Here is a 24,986-nt window from a genome sequence, read left to right as displayed (position 1 = left end):
TATCATGAGTTGTTTAGTATTTCTTGAATATATCCAAACGTATATATATTGAATAACATAGCGTCTACATTAAATTTAATCTTCTATAAACATTAGTTTTTCATGAATGTTGTTCAGGTTAGTTAATTTCAACGTCCAGGAGTCATGTAGATAGATAGTGAAAAACGTTCAAGAAGTTGGTCCCTATAAATATGGGATAAGACCGTTGTTTTGAAAGTGTTCTAAACCGAATACAATTTATCTTTCAACAACTCCTTTTAATTTAGAAAAATGTTTTATTTAAAAACCGAGCTTGAATATATGTATAGTCTACTCATATATTAATTAGAAAATGAACAAAATTAATCCTAACCTTTTTAGAAGTCGAATGAATATAATCTGCATAGAATTTTGCTCCCTGTCTTAACCTGTTGTTTTGAATAACAACTTGCTATTATCTGATATTAAGCTGGTATATGAAGACTGTTCGCTAAAACGTGATCATCAAAATTTGAGATTTACGGTCAATTGACCTATTTTTAATATTTGAATTATATATGCTTTTATTTGGATCATGTATTCTGGAAGCCCATCTATGAACTTTTCAAATCTGTTATCGGTTTGCGTTTGTGGTCTTTTTAAACATGTCGATGGATTGTTATTCATAGGTCCATCGTCCATTTAACCTCAGGGTCTACATATCCTAGGCTCTTATCATAAATCCAGACCAAATTAAAAAGTCATCTTTAGAATTCAAGGCATGCTCTTCTTGTAACCTATTGCTATGTTGTTGTTGATGAACTCGAAGTCACCTTAGGAGTTCAAGGCATGCTTTTCTTGTAATCTATTGCCATGTTATTGTTGATGACTCGATGAGGAGGAGAGATCCGTCATGACATGACGTATAAGTTTGTTGCTACTTTTTATTTAATAAAGTTGTGTTCATATAGCTATAATCATGTTAATTTCTTCATTTTCCTCCTTTTTTAAAGTTAAATATTTAGTAACTTCATGAGAATTTATTAATAACATTGAGAAGAGATTTTGTAGGTAATTTTCAATGATGAGTTAGTATTATTAAAAAATAATTGAATATTCTTATTCTGTGTATTTTGTTCGGCGGTCAGCGAACGCATCGGCTCACATTATAGCTAGAGAGGCTGGTTCAATGTCTGATCGTAAGGAATGGCTTTTTATGCCTTCCTTTCTTATAGATGTTTTAAGTTCTAATTTGCAATATTAGTTCCGTGGTGTTTGCTTAAAAAAATAAAATTTAAATAACCCATAATACGCTATGAGATATTAATTTAGATTATATATTTTCTTATAAAATTTTATAAATAAATAATATTGATTTTTTTTAAATAATTGGGTCGTTTCAGTTTTCACTTCAAACCGGAACCGCATCTATTAGAATCGGTTTGGTTTAAAATTTTCGGTTTCAGTTCAGCTCGATTTTATGCGGCTCGATTTTTTACTGATTTCAATCAGGATTTCAGTTTGAATTTGGTTCTTTGCTCACCTAATTTTAGGATATAATTGTGTAGGTGACCATTAGAGCATTCACAATGGGTTCTTCATCCCTATCCCTATTTACTTACTAAATTTAGTAATTCTCTAAAATTATGTTCATGAATTTAAAAATCTTCTGCATCTCATTCCCCATTCTATCTTACCCCATCCCTATATTTAATTTTATATTATTTCTTTCTCTCTCTTCCATTTATTATCTAATCAATTACACTTATAAACAAAAGTAAAAAATGAAATGAAAAGAAACGGGGAATGAACTGGTTTAATAGCTTTTATCAAGTATTAATTTACCAATTATATGTTACTGTTTATGTACAATTTTTTTCAAAAAATGTTCAATTAAAAAGGACATAATATTTATATTACCAACTATACTTAGTTCTACAAATATATATTATTTTTAATCATAGTTAAAAGATTGAATCAACTGAATACGGTGTAAATTAATCGGGTGTTTGATCGATCACATTCACATGGACGATTTTTAGAACTAGGACTAAAAAATAAAAAACATGTCATGGTGGTACAAGTCGTAAGTATACCGCGAAAAGTAGTTAATACAGTTACATTCACACATGAGACCAACCTATAAAACCATCAAACACAATGTAATGTCCCTTATACAACACTCAACTAACCTCAACCATCTTCTCCAAATCCATGCTTTAATTCTCAAAATCGCTTTAGACATCAACGTTGTTGTCCTAACCAAGCTATTAGGTAAGATATTGACACCGATCGCTGATGATATCTCGTATGCCCGCAACCTGTTTGACACAATTCCTCAACCAGATACTTTCATGTTCAATACCATGATTAGAGGTTACCTAAAATCAAACAACCCTGAAGAGAGTCTGTCACTTTTTACGAGAATGTGTCGTTTTGATGGGATTTGTATTGATAGTTTTAGCTTATCGGTGGTTCTTCAGTCGTGTGGGAGATTGGTTGATAGTGAGAATGGGGAATCTTTACATGCTTATTGTTTGAAACATGGTTTTGGGTCTGATTTGTTTGTTCAGACGGCGTTGATTGAAATGTATGGGAGATTTGGTTTGGTGGATGTTTCGAGGAAAGTGTTTGATGAAATTAAGGATCCGGATTGTATTTCTTGTAATGTTATGTTGGGAGAATATGTTAGAGTTAGGGAGATGGGATTGGCTGAAGAGTTTTTTGATAAGATTTCTGATAGAGACTTAGTTTCTTGGAATACTATGATTCATGGCTATGCTTCGATTGGTGATGTTGAATCTGCCCAAGATTTGTTTGATACAAGTACTAGAAAGGATTTTGTTTCTTGGAGCTTCATGTTCCCAACCTGCGCAAAATCCAGGTGCTCTAGTAATGCTTTGAAACTTTTTCATGAAATGCAGTTATCGAATGTAGTGCCTGATCAGATCACAATGGTTAGTGTGTTGTGTGCATGTGGAGATATAGGTGCTTTAGGTATGGGAAAGATGATCCATGAGTACATTAAAAGAAGTTGTATCGAAATAGGTATAAGGCTCGGTACATCTCTTGTTGACATGTATGCAAAGTGTGGGGATATAGACAATGCAGTGAGTTGTTTTAAGCAGATGAGTAAGAAGGATGTTTTTGCCTGGAGTGCAATGATAATGGGGCTTGCTAACCATGGGTACGGTGAGGCTGCACTTGATCTTTTTTCTAAAATGATATCTGAAGGAACTAAACCCAATGATATCACCTTCATAGGTGTGCTGACAGCATGCAGTCACATTGGCTTATTTGACAAGGGGTGGACATATTTTAATGCTATGAGTAATATCTATTGTATTCCTCCCAAAATTGAACACTATGGAAACATGGTTGACATTCTGGGCCGATCAGGGAGACTTCAGGAAGCTAGAGAACTTATTAGAAGCATGCCTTTCGAACCGGATGCAGTAATTTGGAGAGCCCTTCTTGGTGCGTGTAAAATTTATAGGAATGTAGAACTGGCAGAAGAAGCTATAATAAAACTTGTAGCACTAGAACCCAATGTTGACAGGAATTTTGTCCTGTTGTCAAATATATATTCTCAAGCCAAACAGTGGGACAAGGTTGTCAATGTGAGAAGGATTATGAAAAACAACAAAATCCAGAGGATCCCAGGGAGCAGTTCGATTGAAATTGGGAACGAAGTCCATGAATTTATTTCTGGTGATGAATCACACTTGCAATCTGTTGAAATCTATAAGATGTTATCTGAGATTATGAATAGATTGAAAGAAGCAGGCTATGTACCTTTAACAACCTCTGTTCTGCAAGATATTAATGATAAAGAGAAAGAGACATTGCTTGTTCGTCACAGCGAAAAGCTTGCAATAGCTTTTGGTATTCTTAATACAGCTCCAGGAGTCTCAATTAGAATTGTTAAGAATCTCCGTGTTTGTGATGACTGCCATTCAGCCATAAAAATTATCTCCATAGTTTATAATAGGAAGATCATCATTAGGGACCGGAATCGGTTTCATCATTTTGTTGCAGGGACATGCTCATGTAAGGATTACTGGTGATGCTCCAAAAAAGGGGAAATTGTTTACCAATTACAAATGCAGTTACAGGTCTTATTGTATCTAATGATTAGTAGTAATGTTGGGTTTCATGAAATGGAGGTTAACACTGTGCAGGTTATTCAGACTCCTATACTCAGTGGGAACTGCTGGCCTTGAACGGTACGTCATTTCGATGTAATAAAATAATTACCGTTAATTTTATTTGTGTTTCACATCTTCAGCGTCATTTCGATGTACTAAAATAATTACTGTAAATTTTGTTTTTGTTTCACACCTTCAGCATAACATAATTGGTTCATTTCATTATTTTTTGTAGGATGACTATATTAATGCACGCTCTTTCTAATTTTGATTAAAAAAATAGATACCACAATTTATACTTTATAGTTATAGCCTAACTGGATTTTTTCCATCGTCTATAGTACATATGTTGGGTCAAATAATAGGATTAATACTCTGGGCCTAACGGGTTTAAATAGCAAGGACTTCTATACTAATAATGAAGTACTGAGTTGAGGTGAAGACGTAAAGTAATGAATAGACTCTAAAGACTAATGGATTTGGAAAGGATTTATAAAGTATGGATCTTCTAATTATTTCCATTTAGAATATATGGTTGAGCTCATATAAAAGTAGACTTCAAGATAAAGTAGACAAGATCGAAACTTCTAATTCTATACAATGTATTCATTATTTAACCTTGATAAGAAAAAGTTATAAAGATCAAAACTTGTGCAAGTAATGTTTCTTTTCTTGATAACTTTAAGTAGTAATATTTTATATCTAATGTGTCCATATCTTAACTGGTAATAACTGTATATAGAGTTGATCTAGGTTAAATTTTTATTTTTTGATGGTTTTAAATTTATTTTGCTCTGTGATTATTAACTAATAACGAAAATAATCATTGACTGCGAGAATGATGGGTCTTGCCCTGAATGTGTAAAGTGATTTAACAGGCACAAATGACTGCGAGAATGATGGGTCTTGTAACGGGTCTAATGGCTCCAATAGATCTAATAGCTTGGAGGAAAATGGATCTAGTGGTTCAGATGGGTCCAACAGTTTAAAGCAGTCTAATGGCTGGATGAGTCTAGTAGGTGACATGGATTTAATGCTTCAGATGGGTCAGTAAAATGGATGGGCACATTGTGCTCGAAGAGGAGCATATATGCACGCCGCCTTGTGGATTCCGAAATAAACGTTACAGTGCATTGCATATGTTTCTCGCGAAAGTGCACTATCGCAAACATTCACCTAAGCTGTGGCTGGTTCAGCTCCACAAGGGTGATTAACCCCAGTTTCTTTTCCGGATTGGGTATGAAGATGGCCTTGTATAAAAGAGCAAACCCCGGTTCCTTGGCAGTCCATAACTTTCCGGTATGCAAATACCTGTACTCTTTCTCTTGCTTCTGATTTATGTTGCTTGCTCCTGTTCCAAGTAGTCAACCTTACAATAATATAAAAGGCATATGTCATATGTAGGTCTATGCATGTGTGTAAACTGTAATGCTAACTTGAATATATTTTGGCTGCTAATTGAGAAACAACTTACTTAAAATGGTGACTAATATTGAAATCTTTTTGTTTTTACTTTTTAACCATCGAACATCAGGTATAATACATAACTCATAGCTCATAGACCTGGCACAAGTGGAGTGTGTTACAGGGTGCGTGACCACATACCCTCTCCAGTTGTAGGTGGTCTATATGTTAGTCATCCCAACTTGTTAAATCTATTATACTGGCCTACTAATTCCGAACCCGTACCAACATGTAAAAAACAGAGGATTATACTACTGAGCCAAGTCACCTGTTCAATGTAATGCAACGGGCTCTTCTATTGTAATTTAAGGGCCTGATACATTTTGAAATTTCCATTTTTCTGGAAGTCAATCTTCGGTATAGAAAGCTAAAACTCACACAATCCATAGGTTTTGAACTATGAACCTTCCCCTGGGAAGAACTAAAACTTGCACGATCTGTTATTATTGTTGCCGTCCTCCTCCTCCTTGTCGTCCTCGTCGTCGTCGTCATTATTATTATTATTATTATTATTATTATTATTATTATTATTATTATTATTATTATTATTATTATTATTATTATTATTATTATTATTATTATTATTATTGTGGATGTAAATATGTACTTTTTTGTATCATTTATGATTCTAATATGAAGTAGTTGCAAGTTGAGACTGATTAAAAGTTAAAGGAACAATTTTATTTTAACTACGACATCTTCTTTAAGCAACCTTTCCTTTGACCTAATTTAATATTGTACATAAATATCATTACTGTAATAGATTTTCAGAACTTTTGTTGGAGATATGGTCAAGTAAGGCAATTTTACAATGTAATTTAAATACATAATTTCCACTACATCAAATTTTATTATATTTGTAGTTCCATACGTTGTTAATCTTGATGGTATGGATTTTATATTACCATTTATTAAAAAAAAATACACTGATAGTGAGTCAAGAACATAGTTACATAGGACGAGGTTCGATTCGAAACGCGGGACGAAATCGGATACGTGAAAATTGATTTTTAGTGAACCCGGTGCGACGGAACGTACGGGTACGATGGTTTTATAATTATTAACCATCTATTCCCGTTATCATTTTAATTTATAATTATTATAAACTTTATCAATATTTTTTATTTATATTAAAAAATATATTAATAAAACAATAGTCATAATTAGAGAATATATTGGGCTAGTGATGACTTGTGTACTTAAAACAAAATATGTTGTTAATGGGCTTGCAGGGCCCAAATATAGGAATCTGCTATAGTAACCCTATTTTATTAGACGCCGTTACATATACAGAATATATACACAACCACTGTTGTTCTTCTTCTTCCCCATATTCCCACTGCCATTCTTCTTTTTCTTCTTCTTTCATCATTCTATAAACATCACCACCGACAAAAACGAAGATCTATCCATTATCATACAATCACAGACACATAGATCGATTCATTCTTAACAAAAATCATGTATATTCATATGGGTTCGTCACCGCCGGCGTTCCAATCGCGACTCCCGACGTTTCCGGTCGCGTTTGTTCCGGATTCGGGTACGAACGAACTGGTTCGGGACGTGGGGGCGTACCCGTTTCCTTGTAACTATGGTCAAGAAATTATAAAGAATTAAAATTACGAGTCAAGCCTTGACAAAAAAAAATACGAGTCAAGCAATCAAAAAGAATAAAAAATGTTTCCTAAACTAGCAACAATAATAAGTAACAATATTATTTGGAGAATTAAAAAGTAAAGGATAAAAGCAAGAATACAATTCTCAATATATAGTTATGATTAAATGCACATTTAAAGAAAGTTGTTAATACTCTGCGGCTTAATCATGCAAATATTTCTTCTGTTATATCGTATGTATCAATATATCATACCAATTTGAATTATATTCTCTATTGAAATCAGAATTCAGAAATAAGATACCAAATGATACAAAGTAACAAAAACGAATGACGGCTATGACAAAGTGATTTCAGATTAAATTGATGGTAACTCATCCACCAAGGTTCTCATCATATCATCACATGTCATTAAAAATTTTATTTGAATTTTTGACAAATCATATGTACCTTTGAGAAATCAAAATACTTAACCAAACTAATGAAATTTTAGGTTGAGCAAGGAAATTAAATGGAAAGAACTTCAAATTAATTTCCTTTGCGTGTTCCTAAGTTTTCTGAAGGTGAGGAAAGAAATCGTTGATATGAAAGGATTAAAAAAATTGCAATAAAGATTGATAATGATTTCTAAAATTATAAGAACATAGATGCTTAATTCTTTTTTCTACCCCTTTAAATCTTCCTATTTTCTGGGAGGAAAGGTTTGTAGAGAATAACATTCCTTTCTCTCTTCCCTAGAAAATACTTGGAAAGCTGCAGAAAAGAAACCATTGTTTCCTTTCTAATTTTTCCCGGATAAAATTTGGAAGCACAGCGTAGAAGAAATTGCCCAAGAAGATACATTAGAAGTCTCTCAAACATGTCTTATTCAACATCCACCTAATTGATCAACAAAATTGGTCGTCCATTTCTTTTAAATTACATTAATCCCTCAACCATCCCATCTTTTTTTTTTTAATTTCTAAATTCAATATCAAAATGTGCTAACAAGGCTCATGAGTACTACAACGTGTTGTTTAAAGTCTCTACCTACTACATGTTGCATTTTGTAATAGTACAATATATGAGTTTGGTTTCAATGTCTGAGAGTAGGAGCAAACATTGGCCGAATATCACATTGTCTGATGATTAACTATCGAGTATAAAGCAAATGGAAATCTTTTAAGGTAGTTAGTTTTGGCAGCTGCTATATCTGTATTGTGAACTTACTTTTCCTTCCAAGCTGAAACTTTCATTAGGAGGGACTGTTTAGAAATCATGCTCTGATCTAGCAAAGGTTAAGTTCTTTCATGTCCTTCCTAATTTTGTTAATTAGGGTTTTTCCAAGATTTTTAATGCTATTGTGGTAATTGCTCATTAAGTTATAAAAATAATATTTGGATTTGTTGTAGTGAGTTTATGTAAAGTTTGTTCTCAAGGAAGGAATGAATACAATATCAAATCAAGTTTATTACTCCTTTCTATTTAGAAGTTTGGAGAAAAATTGTTGTTCGTACTATCAACTAAATTAAACTAGTGAGCAATTAGAATTATGAATTAACAATGATTTATTAATTCATGTTAAGTTATCAGTTCTCCGACAACCTCAAAGTTTAATTTTACTAAGATCATTATATTATAATACTACCCTTCTAAAAGCCCATTTTTGGTTGAAGAGGGGATCATGGGCGCCATATTTGGTCATAACTTTGCCTTCGTGTCCATGATAAATTATGAGAATATAGGGGTGGCAGGGAGTCGAACTCGGTCGCCAACCTAATATCATTTTGAGAGACCAGTTCACCTAAAACTCAAGGTATTAAGAAAAAGCTTATTATGAGAATCATTATAATCTAATTATTCATAATAGTCTTTAATGAATTATAAATAAAAAATTGAAACCACTGAGGAGTGGCCTAATGTGCGAGCACTCATTTCACTCAATTAACCCTTGTTAGCAATTCCCCGTTAAAAAAAATTGCAACCATTTGTGCTATATTATTAAAGCCAAACTATTAATTCTTTGGTTGCCGGACCTATATATATATATATCATGAATAATTTAACACTTGAAATTTGAACAAAAAGGTTGATTCTCAAAACTGGTTCTACAGTAGAATAACTATGGATAATTATTATATTGTTGTAGAACAATGTTGGTATTTGTATAATTTTCAGTGATTCTTGATATAAAAAAAGTTATGTAATTTCGTTTTTAATTTAGTAATTAAATTTATAATTATATTTCATATAATATTAATAAATATATATTTTATGTATATTTTCATAATAGTATGCTACGGAACTCCATATAAGAGGGTATTTTATGAAGTGCCACCCTACCCACATATTTCTGTATGTGAATAATACATTAAATATATTCACTATTTTTTACACTTCTACTTACTATATTCATCTTTTAATTTGCACTACTTTGAAGCTATAGGAAATGAAATGGGCTTCATTTTGAGAATTGTGATATGCATTTAGCGTTTCACTGTTGCTTTTGCATTGGTACTTGGATTCAACTCACAGCCTAGCTTTTAGCTAGTGCAAACAAACAGTGCAACTGAACAGGGCACCCTTCCGTTGAGGGGCCCAAAATCCACAACACCTTAATATAATTAAATATACATTTAATTATTACTTGTAACAAAACTGACTTTATCCCTCACTTAAAATTTATTGTACTTAAATTTTATATTAAATTTTAGAAATGTTATTATAAGTTTAAGTATTATTGATGTTATTTTTCATTATTTTCCATCAACAATGATTGTTCATTAACTTTTAAACATAATACATGTAATTTTCAACTTTTATAATATATTAATGATAATCACAAACACAAAATCAAAATAATTGAATAATAATCATTATAACAAAACCCAACATCAAATAGAAGATTAAAAATAAATCTTGATCTTGAATTATGTATCTCTAGAATACATTTCTAGTGTTTTTTTTAACTATTTTAAATTTTGAGAGATGAAATTTTTTAATTCTATGAGTTTAGAATTATATAGAAAAAATTGTTTATGTATTATTAAAATATTATACCCTAATATATACACTTAGAATGTGTAATTTTAAAAAAAAAATATTATAGTTGAATATATCCTAGGGCATCACTTTATGATATGGACAGGGCCTCAACATAGTTTGAGCCGGGCTTATCAACATGGAGTACCACACTGTATTGTTCGGGTTAAAATTTTATTTTTTTAATAGACTAAACTGAGCTATTTTTTTTATATTTCATGTTTTAAATTTATTTTGCTATGTGATTATTAACTAATAACAAATAATCATTAACTGCAATTATTAAGCTAATAACTAATAACAATTTACACTTGTATATAAATAATAATCAATTAATATTCCTGTAAAATTTGTTTTATGTTAAATTTTCAAGAGACAAAACCTATTTCAGGCATGTGAGGAGAAATGTAAAGAAATACAAAACAATTGTGATTAAGGTAGACATCAAATGATATTAAGAAAAATTGACCATGTGATCAGAGGGTATCTAAGTTTTATTTGCGCGCACACACACATACTCAATATTTTTTATTATGCCATTCTTTTTTGGGGAAAGCGGTATTTTTAGTAAAATTTTGGCATCTTATTCTTATTACAAAAATCTCTTATGTATGGAAATAACCACATTGGTAAAAAAAATCTTGAGGCATATAAATTATTTGTTGGAAATAAACGAAATAGGTAATATGTAATGAACTAAGCTTCAACTAGTTTTTTTATCAACACATTAAATCATACAAATTAGGCGAGAAGAGGCGAACCCGAGACCACTCTCTTGACCGAAATTTGATGCCATGTTAAGCAATCAACAATCCTAAAATCTTAGTGTGGTAGGAGGTGGGCTTATGTGGATCATATACAAATATGGAACCTTTGTATAGTATTACTCTATATAAGAATAAACTCCTTATAATAATACAAGTTTATGGTCCAAACTCTATGTAATGATAATCTTTTTACAGGACCGCTTACTCGAAATTATACTCTATCAATTCACCTCTGTCGAAAGCCTGTTTCTAGGTGGACAGTGGGTCACGAGCACATCTCGGGACAATAATTTGTCTCCATTATAAAAATGATAATACTGGGGGTTGGGACTCTGAGATATAGTTATTATTGTAATAAAGGTAGCCCATTTATTTTTATCGCTTAAATACAATTTCTTAATAATATACAATATTAATATCTTGTCCTTTACAACATATATACTTTTGTATAATTTGATTACTTCAGAAAAACATTAAACCTTTACACTGATTTTGTTCTATGGAAATAATAGCTGGATATTCATATCGAACTTGAAGTTCCAATTGAAATCAACAAAATCCGCAAGATTCAAATTATCCTCGCGTAATTAAAAAATATCTATATCTACTTAGCAAAAGAAACAAAAAGAACGTCTAGATTCAATTATCCCAAATTAAAAATGTACGCCTAATTGTGTTTTCAGGGTATAAGTGTTATGTTATCTTTCAAAATTGTTCTCAGAGAAGCAGAAGAACATTAGCTAAAAAATTGTTCTTTCAGAGAAGCAAAGGAAATTTAGCTTGAGGTAATATGCAGTGATGTAATTAATAGTTTTTTGCTGCTGAGCATTTTACTTGGTTTATGTGTGTGCATCTGGTTTTCTGTATGTTTATTCTTTATGCACATATATCAACAGTTTTTTTTTTTTCGGTTTTACATTTACGAGATGTCAAATTGCCATCTCTGCAGAAGATGTAAGCATATTCCAATCTCTGAGTCCTTGACTTTCTCTTCCTCTTTTACCTATCTCGATTGTACGTTACTCTTTAATGTTACTTTTAAGATTTGTCAGTACAGTATTGTCCAAAGATATCACCTCAGCAGCATTCAATGGCTCTATCGCAATCAAAATTGAATTTTTCCACAGTGTTTATATCTTCTGGTTGTTATGTTAGTCTTGTAGGTGAAAGCCACTTTTTTTAATTTGAAACAAAAAAACCTTCTTCTTAATGCCTCACGCTGTGCCATTGTTTGCATAAACTTGTACTCGTTGCCACTCAAGGTAGGTGCTATTCCCAATTTTTTCATTTATATTTTAATAACTTTTATCCTGCATTATTTTATAAAGCAGTTATCTGTTTAATGATTTTTTTATATGTTTTCCCTGACTGGCTGACTCTATATTGTATATATGTAACACATCTCTGGTTGAGTTTTATGTTTTTCCTACACCTTGTCGAGGTCCTTCGGGGGTCATTTAACCTTGTGCACAACTGCTACTAATGGATTTGTTTGTATTCCTTTCGAGTTGGATATTAATTAAATAATTATTTCCAAGTTTGTCAGTTCTTTTATTCATTTTGTGTTATTGTTGGGGTTGAAAAGTAAGTGTGTGTGTGTGTGTGGGGGGGGGGGGGGGGGGGTGTTTACAAGATAGAAGAGCCTTTCGGTTGTCATGCTGAATTTTACCTCTAATTGATTTGGGTAATTATTTTCATTTTTAATTTTTGTTTTTTTTGAGGGGGGGGGGGGGGGGGGGGGGTTTGCTGGCGGTTATGTGTTTGAGTAATTAACTATTTATATTGTTACACTTTGATTCTTATTGTCTGAGTGTGTGTCTGTCATTAGGATGGGCGGGAAAAAACATAACTACAATTCCTGGGAAGAGAGAACTATTTCTGAGGTCAATGTCGAATATCACTTGAGATCGTGTTCAGGAAATTCACTGCTTGCTGCTGTTGGTAATGAGAACAGAGAAGGTCGGATGACGTATGTAGTTGCGAAGGAGTATCTTGAGGCTTTTGGGTCAAATGCAACCATTAATGCATATACACAGTGGAGAAACCGGCACGATGTAGTGCAGTGGCTCATATCATTGGTGAGAAATGATGACTCGCTGCCCGCTTTATCAGGTACATATGATGTATGTGACAAGTTATTGTTTGATTTGTAATTGTATTACTCTGTGTTGAATGCAAGGAGAATTTGTGTTTTGAATTAAGAAAGTCGTCCAGTGTCATTCATGATAAGCATTTGACAATTAATTTTTCAGGCGTCGTCTTATCTTTAATATTAGAGGTTAAAGAAATAAGAAAATCTAAATGCATGCATCTGTGGATAACATTTTTCTTAAGCTCAGGTGCAAATTCTTAACTTTTAGTATTCAAAACTTTTCTCTTTAATTAGTTCGCTTATGTGATGGATTTACAGCATAGGAGAGTGAAGGTATTGCATTTTTGATAATAACATGAAGTTTCTGTCCAAAACTCAAGAATACAATGTAGTTGTATTGACTTATTGAGATGTATTTTGAAAAGAAAACAAAGTTTTCTCTGACTAGCCAGAAGCTTTTAGATAAAAAAGGACATAGATGTCTTGCATACTTATGAATGTCACATTCTTCCCTCTCGTTGCTAAGTCTAGACACTTTAAGCTATCAGTGGAATTGAACCACTTGTTTAGTGTGTATTCTCTCTGTTAAACTTGACATTATCTAAGTATTTGTAAATGTTATTTCAGAATTTCTTACCTCTATATGAGGTTTGCTGGTTTTCTGCTTCTAATTTAGTATCCTTGCATCTTTCATATTTAATAATTCTTAACGTTGTACTTTCCAGTTAATCCTATTTTGGTGTTAACCGAAGAATCAAGTTCAAACATAGCATGTGCGCATGAGTATTAGCATATGTGTGTAATAGTTGTTAAAGTTGTCTTGATAGTCCACAATTACAAGAAATTTAAGTACTTGCTCAAACAGTTGTATCCACAGGGTGTCGAATCCTTATCTTGTTACTAAGGGTTATGGGTCCGGGTATCCACTGGACTACAATTTCAGGAACTATATGTATATTTGTTGCATCTGTATTTCATATACAGTATATGGTGCTAATTGATGTAAGACAATAAGGAACCTAAGATTGTAAAATTTGACCGTGCACTGGTTTCATAAAAGATTATTTATCTAGGATTATGTTTTATTCTCATTTATCTTTATCCCAGAAAAAAATTTCTATTCTGACTCTGCAAGTATCTTCTATATGTATTTCAGATATTATTTCAACTTACAGAGTTGACCATTTTATTTCTTATTAAAGTTTGGAGTGTATTTTCTTTGCTGATCAAAATATTCTTTGATCCTTAGATTCCTACCTTGTTCCAAAGAACAAACGTCATGGTTCAAGTATTGATGAAGAGGAGAAGCCTGCCCAGGGAAATCCTATAAAGAGCTTTCGTAAGAAGTTGAGGAGTAGCTTAGTGCACCAGAAACAGGATACTGGCAGGTCAAATGCAATAAATCTAGTCCCACCAAAAGAAGCAGGACCAAGTGAACCAACCGGTAGGTCAAATGCAATAAATCTTAATTTTCGATAATTACATGACGTTTCTGTCAAGAACTTAAGATACAATGTAGTTCTATTGACTTATGGAGATGTATTTTTGAAAAGAAAACAAACTTTGCTCTGACTAGCCAGAAGCTTTTAGATAAAAAAAGGACATAGATGTCTTGCAAACCTAAGACTCTCACTTTCTTCCCTCTCGTTGCTAAGTCAAGACACTTTAAGCTATCAGTGGAATTGAACTACTTGTTTAGTGTGTGTTCGCTGTTAAACTTGACATTTTTTAAGTATTTTTAAATTGTAAATATTATTTCAGAATTTCTGACTTCTATTTGAGGTTTGCTTGTATTCTGCTTCTAATTTAGTATCCTTGCATCTTTCAAGTGTAATAATTCTTAACGTTGTACTTTCCAGTTAATCCTATTTTGGTGTTAACCGAAGAATCAAGTTCAAACATAGCATGTGCGCATGAGTATTAGCATATGTGTGTAATAGTTGTTAAAGTCGTCTTATAGTCCACAATCTGTTTTTCATATTCTTATACAAATATCCTCTTATTATACTGGGTTTTGAGTTTAAAATTTTATGACTGTTCCATTGTACAAAAATCAATGTGATGAAACAATTTTATTTCACATTTCAAGTAGTAATTCAAACGGGCTGAACCAAGTATGTTTCCGGTCTCATGAGTGATTGTTTACTTAGTTCAAATTGACATATCTAGAGGATTCACAATATAATAATGGTAGTATCCATGTATTGCATCTATGAGCAGTATTATTGAGACAGAATAATTGTTTTTAAGTCTTGAATTTCCTAGTTATATATAAATGTTTATTTCTTTCTTTGGGGTAAGGTCAATCACAAGAAATTTAAGTACTTGCTCAAACAGTTGTATCCACAGGGTGTCGAATCCTTATCTTGCTACTAAGGGTTATGGGTCCGGGTATCCACTGGACTACAATTTCAGGAACTATATGTATATTTGTTGCATCTGTATTTCATATACAGTATATGGTGCTAATTGATGTAAGACAATAAAGAACCTAAGATTGTAAAATTTGACCGTGCACTGGTTTCGTAAAAGATTAATTATATAGGATTATGTCTTCTTCTCATTTATGGTTATCCCAGAAAAAAGTTTCTATTCTGACTCTGCAAGTATCCTCTATATGTATTTCAGATATTATTTCAACTTACAGAGTTGACCATTTTATTTCTTATTAAAGTTTGGAGCGTATTTTCTTTACTGATCAAAATATTCTTTGATCCTTAGATTCCGACCTTGTTCCAAAGAACAAACGTCATGGTTCAAGTATAGATGAAGAGGAGAAGCCTGCCCAGGGAAATCCTATAAAGAGCTTTCGTAAGAAGCTAAGGAGTAGCTTAGTGCACCCGAAACAGGATACTGGCAGGTCAAATGCAATAAATCTAGTCCCACCAAAAGAAGCAGGACCAAGTGAACCAACCGGTAGGTCAAATGCAATAAATCTTAATTTTCGATAATTACATGACGTTTTTGTCAAGAACTCAAGATACAATGTAGTTCTATTGAATTATGGAGATGTATTTTTGAAAAGAAAACAAACTTTTCTCTGACTAGCCAGAAGCTTTTAGATAAAAAAAGGACATAGATGTCTTGCAAACCTAAGACTCTCACATTCTTCCCTCTCGTTGCTAAGTCTAGACACTTTAAGCTATCAGTGGAATTGAACCACTTGTTTAGTGTGTGTTCGCTGCTAAACTTGACATTTTTAAAGTATTTTTAAATTTTAAATATTATTTCAGAATTTCTGACCTCTATTTGAGGTTTGCTGGTATTCTGCTTCTAATTTAGTATCCTTGCATCTTTCAAGTGTAATAATTCTTAACGTTATACTTTCCAGTTAATCCTATTTTGGTGTTAACCGAAGAATCAAGTTCAAACATAACATGTGCGCATGAGTTTAGCATATGTGTGTAATAGTTGTTAAAGTCGTCTTGATAGTCCACAATCTGTTTTTCATATTCTTATACAAATATCCTCTTATTATACTGGGTTTTGAGTTTAAAATTTTATGACTGTTCCATTGTACAAAAATCAATGTGATGAAACAATTTTTTTTTCACATTTCGTGTAGTAATTCAAACGGGCTGAACCAAGTATGTTTCCGGTCTCATGAGTGATTGTTTAATTAGTTCAAATTGACATATCTAGAGGATTCACAATATAATTATGGTAGTATCCATGTATTGCATCTATGAGCAGTATTATTGAGACAGAATAATTGTTTTTAAGTCTTGAATTTCCTAGTTATATAATTGTTTATTTCTTTCTTTGGGGTAAGGTCAATCACAAGAAATTTAAGTACTTGCTCAAACAGTTGTATCTACAGGGTGTCGAATCCTTATCTTGTTACTAAGGGTTATGGGTCCGGGTATCCACTGGACTACAATTTCAGGAACTATATGTATATTTGTTGCATCTGTATTTCATATACAGTATATGGTGCTAATTGATGTAAGACAATAAGGAACCTAAGATTGTAAAATTTGACCGTGCACTGGTTTCGTAAAAGATTATTTATCTAGGATTATGTTTTATTCTCATCTATCTTTATCCCAGAAAAAAATTTCTATTCTGACTCTGCAAGTATCTTCTATATGTATTTCAGATATTATTTCAACTTACAGAGTTGACCATTTTATTTCTTATTAAAGTTTGGAGTGTATTTTCTTTACTGATCAAAATATTCTTTGATCCTTAGATTCCTACCTTGTTCCAAAGAACAAACGTCATGGTTCAAGTATTGATGAAGAGGAGAAGCCTGCCCAGGGAAATCCTATAAAGAGCTTTCGTAAGAAGTTGAGGAGTAGCTTAGTGCACCAGAAACAGGATACTGGCAGGTCAAATGCAATAAATCTAGTCCCACCAAAAGAAGCAGGACCAAGTGAACCAACCGGTAGGTCAAATGCAATAAATCTTAATTTTCGATAATTACATGACGTTTCTGTCAAGAACTCAAGATACAATGTAGTTCTATTGACTTATGGAGATGTATTTTTGAAAAGAAAACAAACTTTGCTCTGACTAGCCAGAAGCTTTTAGATAAAAAAAGGACATAGATGTCTTGCAAACCTAAGACTCTCACATTCTTCCCTCTCGTTGCTAAGTCTAGACACTTTAAGCTATCAGTGGAATTGAACCACTTGTTTAGTATGTGTTCGCTGTTAAACTTGACATTTTTTAAGTATTTTTAAATTGTAAATATTATTTCAGAATTTCTGACTTCTATTTGAGGTTTGCTTGTATTCTGCTTCTAATTTAGTATCCTTGCATCTTTCAAGTGTAATAATTCTTAACGTTGTACTTTCCAGTTAATTCTATTTTGGTGTTAACCGAAGAATCAAGTTCAAACATAGCATGTGCGCATGAGTATTAGCATATGTGTGTAATAGTTGTTAAAGTCGTCTTATAGTCCACAATCTGTTTTTCATATTCTTATACAAATATCCTCTTATTATACTGGGTTTTGAGTTTAAAATTTTATGACTGTTCCATTGTACAAAAATCAATGTGATGAAACAATTTTTTTTTCACATTTCGTGTAGTAATTCAAACGGGCTGAACCAAGTATGTTTCCGGTCTCATGAGTGATTGTTTAATTAGTTCAAATTGACATATCTAGAGGATTCACAATATAATAATGGTAGTATCCATGTATTGCATCTATGAGCAGTATTATTGAGACAGAATAATTGTTTTTAAGTCTTGAATTTCCTAGTTATATATAAATGTTTATTTCTTTCTTTGGGGTAAGGTCAATCACAAGAAATTTAAGTACTTGCTCAAACAGTTGTATCCACAGGGTGTCGAATCCTTATCTTGCTACTAAGGGTTATGGGTCCGGGTATCCACTGGACTACAATTTCAGGAACTATATGTATATTTGTTGCATCTGTATTTCATATACAGTATATGGTGCTAATTGATGTAACACAATAAGGAACCTAAGATTGTAAAATTTGACCGTGCACTGGTTTCGTAAAAGATTATTTATCTAGGATTATGTTTTATTCTCATTTATGGTTATCCCAGAAAAAAATTTCTATTCTGACTCTGCAAGTATCCTCTATATGTATTTCAGATATTATTTCAACTTACAGAGTTGACCATTTTATTTCTTATTAAAGTTTGGAGTGTATATTCTTTACTGATCAAAATATTCTTTGATCCTTAGATTCCGACCTTGTTCCAAAGAACAAACGTCATGGTTCAAGTATTGATGAAGAGGAGAAGCCTGCCCAGGGAAATCCTATAAAGAGCTTTCGTAAGAAGTTGTCAAATGCTATAAATCTAGTCCCACCAAAAGAAGCAGGACCAAGTGAACCAACCGGTAGGTCAAATGCAATAAATCTTAATTTTCGATAATTACATGACGTTTCTGTCAAGAACTCAAGATACAATGTAGTTCTATACTTCTATTGACTTATGGAGATGTATTTTTGAAAAGAAAACAAACTTTGCTCTGACTAGCCAGAAGCTTTTAGATAAAAAAAGGACATAGATGTCTTGCAAACCTAAGACTCTCAGATTCTTCCCTCTCGTTGCTAAGTCTAGACACTTTAAGCTATCAGTGGAATTGAAGTACTTGTTTAGTGTGTGTTCGCTGTTAAACTTGACATTTTTTAAGTATTTTTAAATTGTAAATATTATTTCAGAATTTCTGACTTCTATTTGAGGTTTGCTTGTATTCTGCTTCTAATTTAGTATCCTTGCATCTTTCAAGTGTAATAATTCTTAACGTTGTACTTTCCAGTTAATCCTATTTTGGTGTTAACCGAAGAATCAAGTTCAAACATAGCATGTGCGCATGAGTATTAGCATATGTGTGTAATAGTTGTTAAAGTCGTCTTATAGTCCACAATCTGTTTTTCATATTCTTATACAAATATCCTCTTATTATACTGGGTTTTGAGTGTAAAATTTTATGACTGTTCCATTGTACAAAAATCAATGTGATGAAACAATTTTTTTTTCACATTTCGTGTAGTAATTCAAACGGGCTGAACCAAGTATGTTTCCGGTCTCATGAGTAATTGTTTAATTAGTTCAAATTGACATATCTAGAGGATTCACAATATAATAATGGTAGTATCCATGTATTGCATCTATGAGCAGTATTATTGAGACAGAATAATTGTTTTTAAGTCTTGAATTTCCTAGTTATATATAAATGTTTATTTCTTTCTTTGGGGTAAGGTCAATCACAAGAAATTTAAGTACTTGCTCAAACAGTTGTATCCACAGGGTGTCGAATCCTTATCTTGCTACTAAAGGTTATGGGTCCGGGTATCCACTGGACTACAATTTCAGGAACTATATGTATATTTGTTGCATCTGTATTTCATATACAGTATATGGTGCTAATTGATGTAAGACAATAAGGAACCTAAGATTGTAAAATTTGACCGTGCACTGGTTTCGTAAAAGATTATTTATCTAGGATTATGTTTTATTCTCATTTATGGTTATCCCAGAAAAAAGTTTCTATTCTTACTCTGCAAGTATCCTCTATATGTATTTCAGATATTATTTCAACTTACAGAGTTGACCATTTTATTTCTTATTAAAGTTTGGAGTGTATTTTCTTTACTGATCAAAATATTCTTTGATCCTTAGATTCCGACCTTGTTCCAAAGAACAAACGTCATGGTTCAAGTATTGATGAAGAGGAGAAGCCTGCCCAGGGAAATCCTATAAAGAGCTTTCGTAAGAAGTTGAGGAGTAGCTTAGTGCACCAGAAACAGGATACTGGCAGGTCAAATGCAATAAATCTAGTCCCCCCAAAAGAAGCAGGACCAAGTGAACCAACCGGTAGGTCAAATGCAATAAATCTTAATTTTCGATAATTACATGACGTTTCTGTCAAGAACTCAAGATACAATGTAGTTCTATTGACTTATGGAGATGTATTTTTGAAAAGAAAACAAACTTTGCTCTAACTAGCCAGAAGCTTTTAGATAAAAAAAGGACATAGATGTCTTGCAAACCTAAGACTCTCACATTCTTCCCTCTCGTTGCTAAGTCTAGACACTTTAAGCTATCAGTGGAATTGAACCACTTGTTTAGTGTGTGTTCGCTGTTAAACTTGACATTTTTTAAGTATTTTTAAATTGTAAATATTATTTCAGAATTTCTGACTTCTATTTGAGGTTTGCTGGTATTCTGCTTCTAATTTAGTATCCTTGCATCTTTCAAGTGTAATAATTCTTGACGTTGTACTTTCCAGTTAATCCTATTTTGGTGTTAACCGAAGAATCAAGTTCAAACATAGCATGTGCGCATGAGTATTAGCATATGTGTGTAATAGTTGTTAAAGTCGTCTTGATAGTCCACAATCTGTTTTTCATATTCTTATACAAATATCCTCTTATTATACTGGGTTTTGAGTTTAAAATTTTATGACTGTTCCATTGTACAAAAATCAATGTGATGAAACAATTTTTTTTTCACATTTCGTGTAGTAATTCAAACGGGCTGAACCAAGTATGTTTCCGGTCTCATGAGTGATTGTTTAATTAGTTCAAATTGACATATCTAGAGGATTCACAATATAATAATGGTAGTATCCATGTATTGCATCTATGAGCAGTATTATTGAGACAGAATAATTGTTTTTAAGTCTTGAATTTCCTAGTTATATAATTGTTTATTTCTTTCTTTGGGGTAAGGTCAATCACAAGAAATTTAAGTACTTGCTCAAACAGTTGTATCCACAGGGTGTCGAATCCTTATCTTGTTACTAAGGGTTATGGGTCCGGGTATCCACTGGACTACAATTTCAGGAACTATATGTATATTTGTTGCATCTGTATTTCATATACAGTATATGGTGCTAATTGATGTAAGACAATAAGGAACCTAAGATTGTAAAATTTGACCGTGCACTGGTTTCGTAAAAGATTATTTATCTAGGATTATGTTTTATTCTCATTTATCTTTATCCCAGAAAAAAATTTCTATTCTGACTCTGCAAGTATCTTCTATATGTATTTCAGATATTATTTCAACTTACAGAGTTGACCATTTTATTTCTTATTAAAGTTTGGAGTGTATTTTCTTTACTGATCAAAATATTCTTTGATCCTTAGATTCCTACCTTGTTCCAAAGAACAAACGTCATGGTTCAAGTATTGATGAAGAGGAGAAGCCTGCCCAGGGAAATCCTATAAAGAGCTTTCGTAAGAAGTTGAGGAGTAGCTTAGTGCACCAGAAACAGGATACTGGCAGGTCAAATGCAATAAATCTAGTCCCACCAAAAGAAGCAGGACCAAGTGAACCAACCGGTAGGTCAAATGCAATAAATCTTAATTTTCGATAATTACATGACGTTTCTGTCAAGAACTCAAGATACAATGTAGTTCTACTGACTTATGGAGATGTATTTTTGAAAAGAAAACAAACTTTGCTCTGACTAGCCAGAAGCTTTTAGATAAAAAAAGGACATAGATGTCTTGCAAACCTAAGACTCTCACATTCTTCCCTCTCGTTGCTAAGTCTAGACACTTTAAGCTATCAGTGGAATTGAACCACTTGTTTAGTGTGTGTTCGCTGTTCAACTTGACATTTTTTAAGTATTTTTAAATTTTAAATATTATTTCAGAATTTCTGACTTCTATTTGAGGTTTGCTTGTATTCTGCTTCTAATTTAGTATCCTTGCATCTTTCAAGTGTAATAATTCTTAACGTTGTACTTTCCAGTTAATTCTATTTTGGTGTTAACCGAAGAATCAAGTTCAAACATAGCATGTGCGCATGAGTATTAGCATATGTGTGTAATAGTTGTTAAAGTCGTCTTATAGTCCACAATCTGTTTTTCATATTCTTATACAAATATCCTCTTATTATACTGGGTTTTGAGTTTAAAATTTTATGACTGTTCCATTGTACAAAAATCAATGTGATGAAACAATTTTTTTTTCACATTTCGTGTAGTAATTCAAACGGGCTGAACCAAGTATGTTTCCGGTCTCATGAGTGATTGTTTAATTATTTCAAATTGACATATCTAGAGGATTCACAATATAATAATGGTAGTATCCATGTATTGCATCTATGAGCAGTATTATTGAGACAGAATAATTGTTTTTAAGTCTTGAATTTCCTAGTTATATATAAATGTTTATTTCTTTCTTTGGGGGTAAGGTCAATCACAAGAAATTTAAGTACTTGCTCAAACAGTTGTATCCACAGGGTGTCGAATCCTTATCTTGCTACTAAGGGTTATGGGTCCGGGTATCCACTGGACTACAATTTCAGGAACTATATGTATATTTGTTGCATCTGTATTTCATATACAGTATATGGTGCTAATTGATGTAAGACAATAAGGAACCTAAGATTGTAAAATTTGACCGTGCACTGGTTTCGTAAAAGATTATTTATCTAGGATTATGTTTTATTCTCATTTATGGTTATCCCAGAAAAAAATTTCTATTCTGACTCTGCAAGTATCCTCTATACGTATTTCAGATATTATTTCAACTTACAGAGTTGACCATTTTATTTCTTATTAAAGTTTGGAGTGTATTTTCTTTACTGATCAAAATATTCTTTGATCCTTAGATTCCGACCTTGTTCCAAAGAACAAACGTCATGGTTCAAGTATTGATGAAGAGGAGAAGCCTGCCCAGGGAAATCCTATAAAGAGCTTTCGTAAGAAGTTGAGGAGTAGCTTAGTGCACCAGAAACAGGATACTGGCAGGTCAAATGCAATAAATCTAGTCCCACCAAAAGAAGCAGGACCAAGTGAACCAACCGGTAGGTCAAATGCAATAAGTCTTAATTTTCGATAATTACATGACGTTTCTGTCAAGAACTCAAGATACAATCTAGTTCTATTGACTTATGGAGATGTATTTTTGAAAAGAAAACAAACTTTCCTCTACTAGCCAGAAGCTTTTAGATAAAAAAAGGACATAGATGTCTTGCAAACCTAAGACTCTCACATTCTTCCCTCTCGTTGCTAAGTCTAGACACTTTAAGCTATCAGTGGAATTGAACCACTTGTTTAGTGTGTGTTCGCTGTTAAACTTGACATTTTCTAAGTATTTTTAAATTGTAAATATTATTTCAGAATTTCTGACCTCTATTTGAGGTTTGCTGGTATTCTGCTTCTAATTTAGTATCCTTGCATCTTTCAAGTGTAATAATTCTTAACGTTGTACTTTCCAGTTAATCCTATTTTGGTATTAACCGAAAAATCAAATTCAAACATAGCATGTGCGCATGAGTATTAGCATATGTGTGTAATAGTTTTTAAAGTCGTCTTGATAGTCCACAATCTGTTTTTCATATTCTTATACAAATATCCTCTTATTATACTGGGTTTTGAGTTTAAAATTTTATGACTGTTCCATTGTACAGAAATCAATGTGATGAAACAAATTTTTTTCACATTTCGTGTAGTAGTTCAAACGGGCTGAACCAAGTATGTTTCCGGTCTCATGAGTGATTGTTTAATTAGTTCAAATTGACATATCTAGAGGATTCACAAGTATCCATGTATTTCATCTATGAGCAGTATTATTGAGACAGAATAATTGTTTTTAAGTCTTGAATTTCCTAGTTATATATAAATGTTTATTTCTTTCTTTGGGGTAAGGTCAATCACAAGAAATTTAAGTACTTGCTCAAACAGTTGTATCCACAGGGTATCGAATCCTTATCTTGTTACTAAGGGTTATGGGTCCGGGTATCCACTGGACTACAATTTCAGGAACTATATGTATATTTGTTGCATCTGAATTTCATTTACAGTATATGGTGCTAATTGATGTAAGACAATAGGGAACCTAAGATTGTAAAATTTGACCGTGCACTGGTGTGTATTCTCTGTTAAACTTGACATTATCTAAGTATTTGTAAATGTTATTTCAAAATTCTGACCTCTATTTCAGGTTTGCTGGTATTCTGCTTCTAATTTAGTATCCTTGCATCTTTCGAATCTAATAATTCTTAAGACTGTACTTTCCACTTAATCCTATTTTGGTGTTAACCCAAGAATCAAGTTAAATATAGCATGTGCGCATGAGTATTAGCATATGTGTGTAATAGTTGTTAAAAGTTGTCTTGATAGTCCACAATCTGTTTTCCATATTCTTATACAAATATCCTCTTATTATACTGGGTTTTGAGTTTAAAATTTTATGACTGTTCCATTGTACAGAAATCAATGTGATGAAATAAATTTTCCTCACATTTCGTGTAGTAGTTCAAACGGGCAGAACCAAGTATGTTTCCGGTCTCATGAGTGATTGTTTAATTAGTTCAAATTGACATATCTAGGGGATTCACAATATAATAATGGCAGTGTTCATGTATTTCATCTATGAGCAGTATTATTGAGACAGAATAATTGTTTTTAAGTCTTGAATTTCCTAGTTATATATAAATCTTTATTTCTTTCTTTGGGGTAAGGTCAATCACAA

The 24,986-nt window shown here is 32.4% G+C and overlaps 2 protein-coding genes across 8 annotated transcripts in view; both read left to right on the top strand.

The window, feature by feature from the left end:
• Positions 1 to 1,978: 1,978 nt before the first annotated feature.
• LOC108202732 (pentatricopeptide repeat-containing protein At1g74630) lies at positions 1,979 to 5,160 on the top strand. 2 transcript variants are annotated; one of them, XM_064080431.1, is made up of 3 exons: positions 1,979 to 4,008; positions 4,140 to 4,184; positions 4,974 to 5,126. In XM_064080431.1, exons 1-3 carry the CDS (start codon positions 2,088 to 2,090, stop codon positions 4,979 to 4,981), a joined length of 1,974 nt encoding a protein of 657 aa, XP_063936501.1. In that variant the 5' UTR covers positions 1,979 to 2,087; the 3' UTR covers positions 4,982 to 5,126. The 2 variants fall into 2 exon arrangements, with proteins under 2 accessions (XP_063936501.1, XP_063936499.1); XM_064080429.1 differs by having other exon boundaries at positions 1,980 to 4,008; positions 4,985 to 5,160.
• A 104-nt stretch (positions 5,161 to 5,264) lies between these two features.
• LOC108202719 (uncharacterized) overlaps positions 5,265 to 24,986 on the top strand; it is a 77,261-nt gene continuing 57,539 nt past the window's right edge. For 4 of the 6 annotated variants that reach the window (XM_064080416.1, XM_064080411.1, XM_064080421.1 and 1 more), the window contains exons 1-9: positions 5,265 to 5,405; positions 12,805 to 13,088; positions 14,318 to 14,512; positions 15,790 to 15,984; positions 17,261 to 17,455; positions 18,734 to 18,889; positions 20,176 to 20,370; positions 21,648 to 21,842; positions 23,122 to 23,316. In XM_064080416.1, the coding sequence (XP_063936486.1) occupies positions 12,806 to 13,088; positions 14,318 to 14,512; positions 15,790 to 15,984; positions 17,261 to 17,455; positions 18,734 to 18,889; positions 20,176 to 20,370; positions 21,648 to 21,842; positions 23,122 to 23,316 (1,609 nt within the window). In that variant the 5' untranslated portion in view covers positions 5,265 to 5,405; position 12,805. Of the gene's footprint in view, positions 5,406 to 9,337; positions 11,762 to 12,804; positions 13,089 to 14,317; positions 14,513 to 15,789; positions 15,985 to 17,260; positions 17,456 to 18,733; positions 18,890 to 20,175; positions 20,371 to 21,647; positions 21,843 to 23,121; positions 23,317 to 24,986 lie in introns of those variants that run through there. The other 2 variants (XM_064080419.1, XM_064080426.1) reach the window with 2 other exon arrangements.

This window comes from Daucus carota, chromosome 1, assembly GCF_001625215.2.
Source record: "Daucus carota subsp. sativus chromosome 1, DH1 v3.0, whole genome shotgun sequence".
In the NCBI taxonomy this organism is placed as follows: Eukaryota; Viridiplantae; Streptophyta; class Magnoliopsida; order Apiales; family Apiaceae; genus Daucus; species Daucus carota.
The sequence above is the reverse complement of the archived record's forward strand: the minus strand, read 5'-3'. Positions and strand labels throughout refer to the sequence as shown.

Coding starts and splice junctions, on each gene's coding strand:
- LOC108202732 (XM_064080429.1), top strand. CDS start 2,088: ATGAGACCAACCTATAAAACCATCAAACACAATGTAATGTCCCTTATA. Junction 4,009..4,139: donor TGTTGCAGGGACATGCTCAT/GTAAGGATTACT, acceptor AACACTGTGCAG/GTTATTCAGACTCCTATACT. Junction 4,185..4,984: donor GGAACTGCTGGCCTTGAACG/GTACGTCATTTC, acceptor GTGATTTAACAG/GCACAAATGACTGCGAGAAT.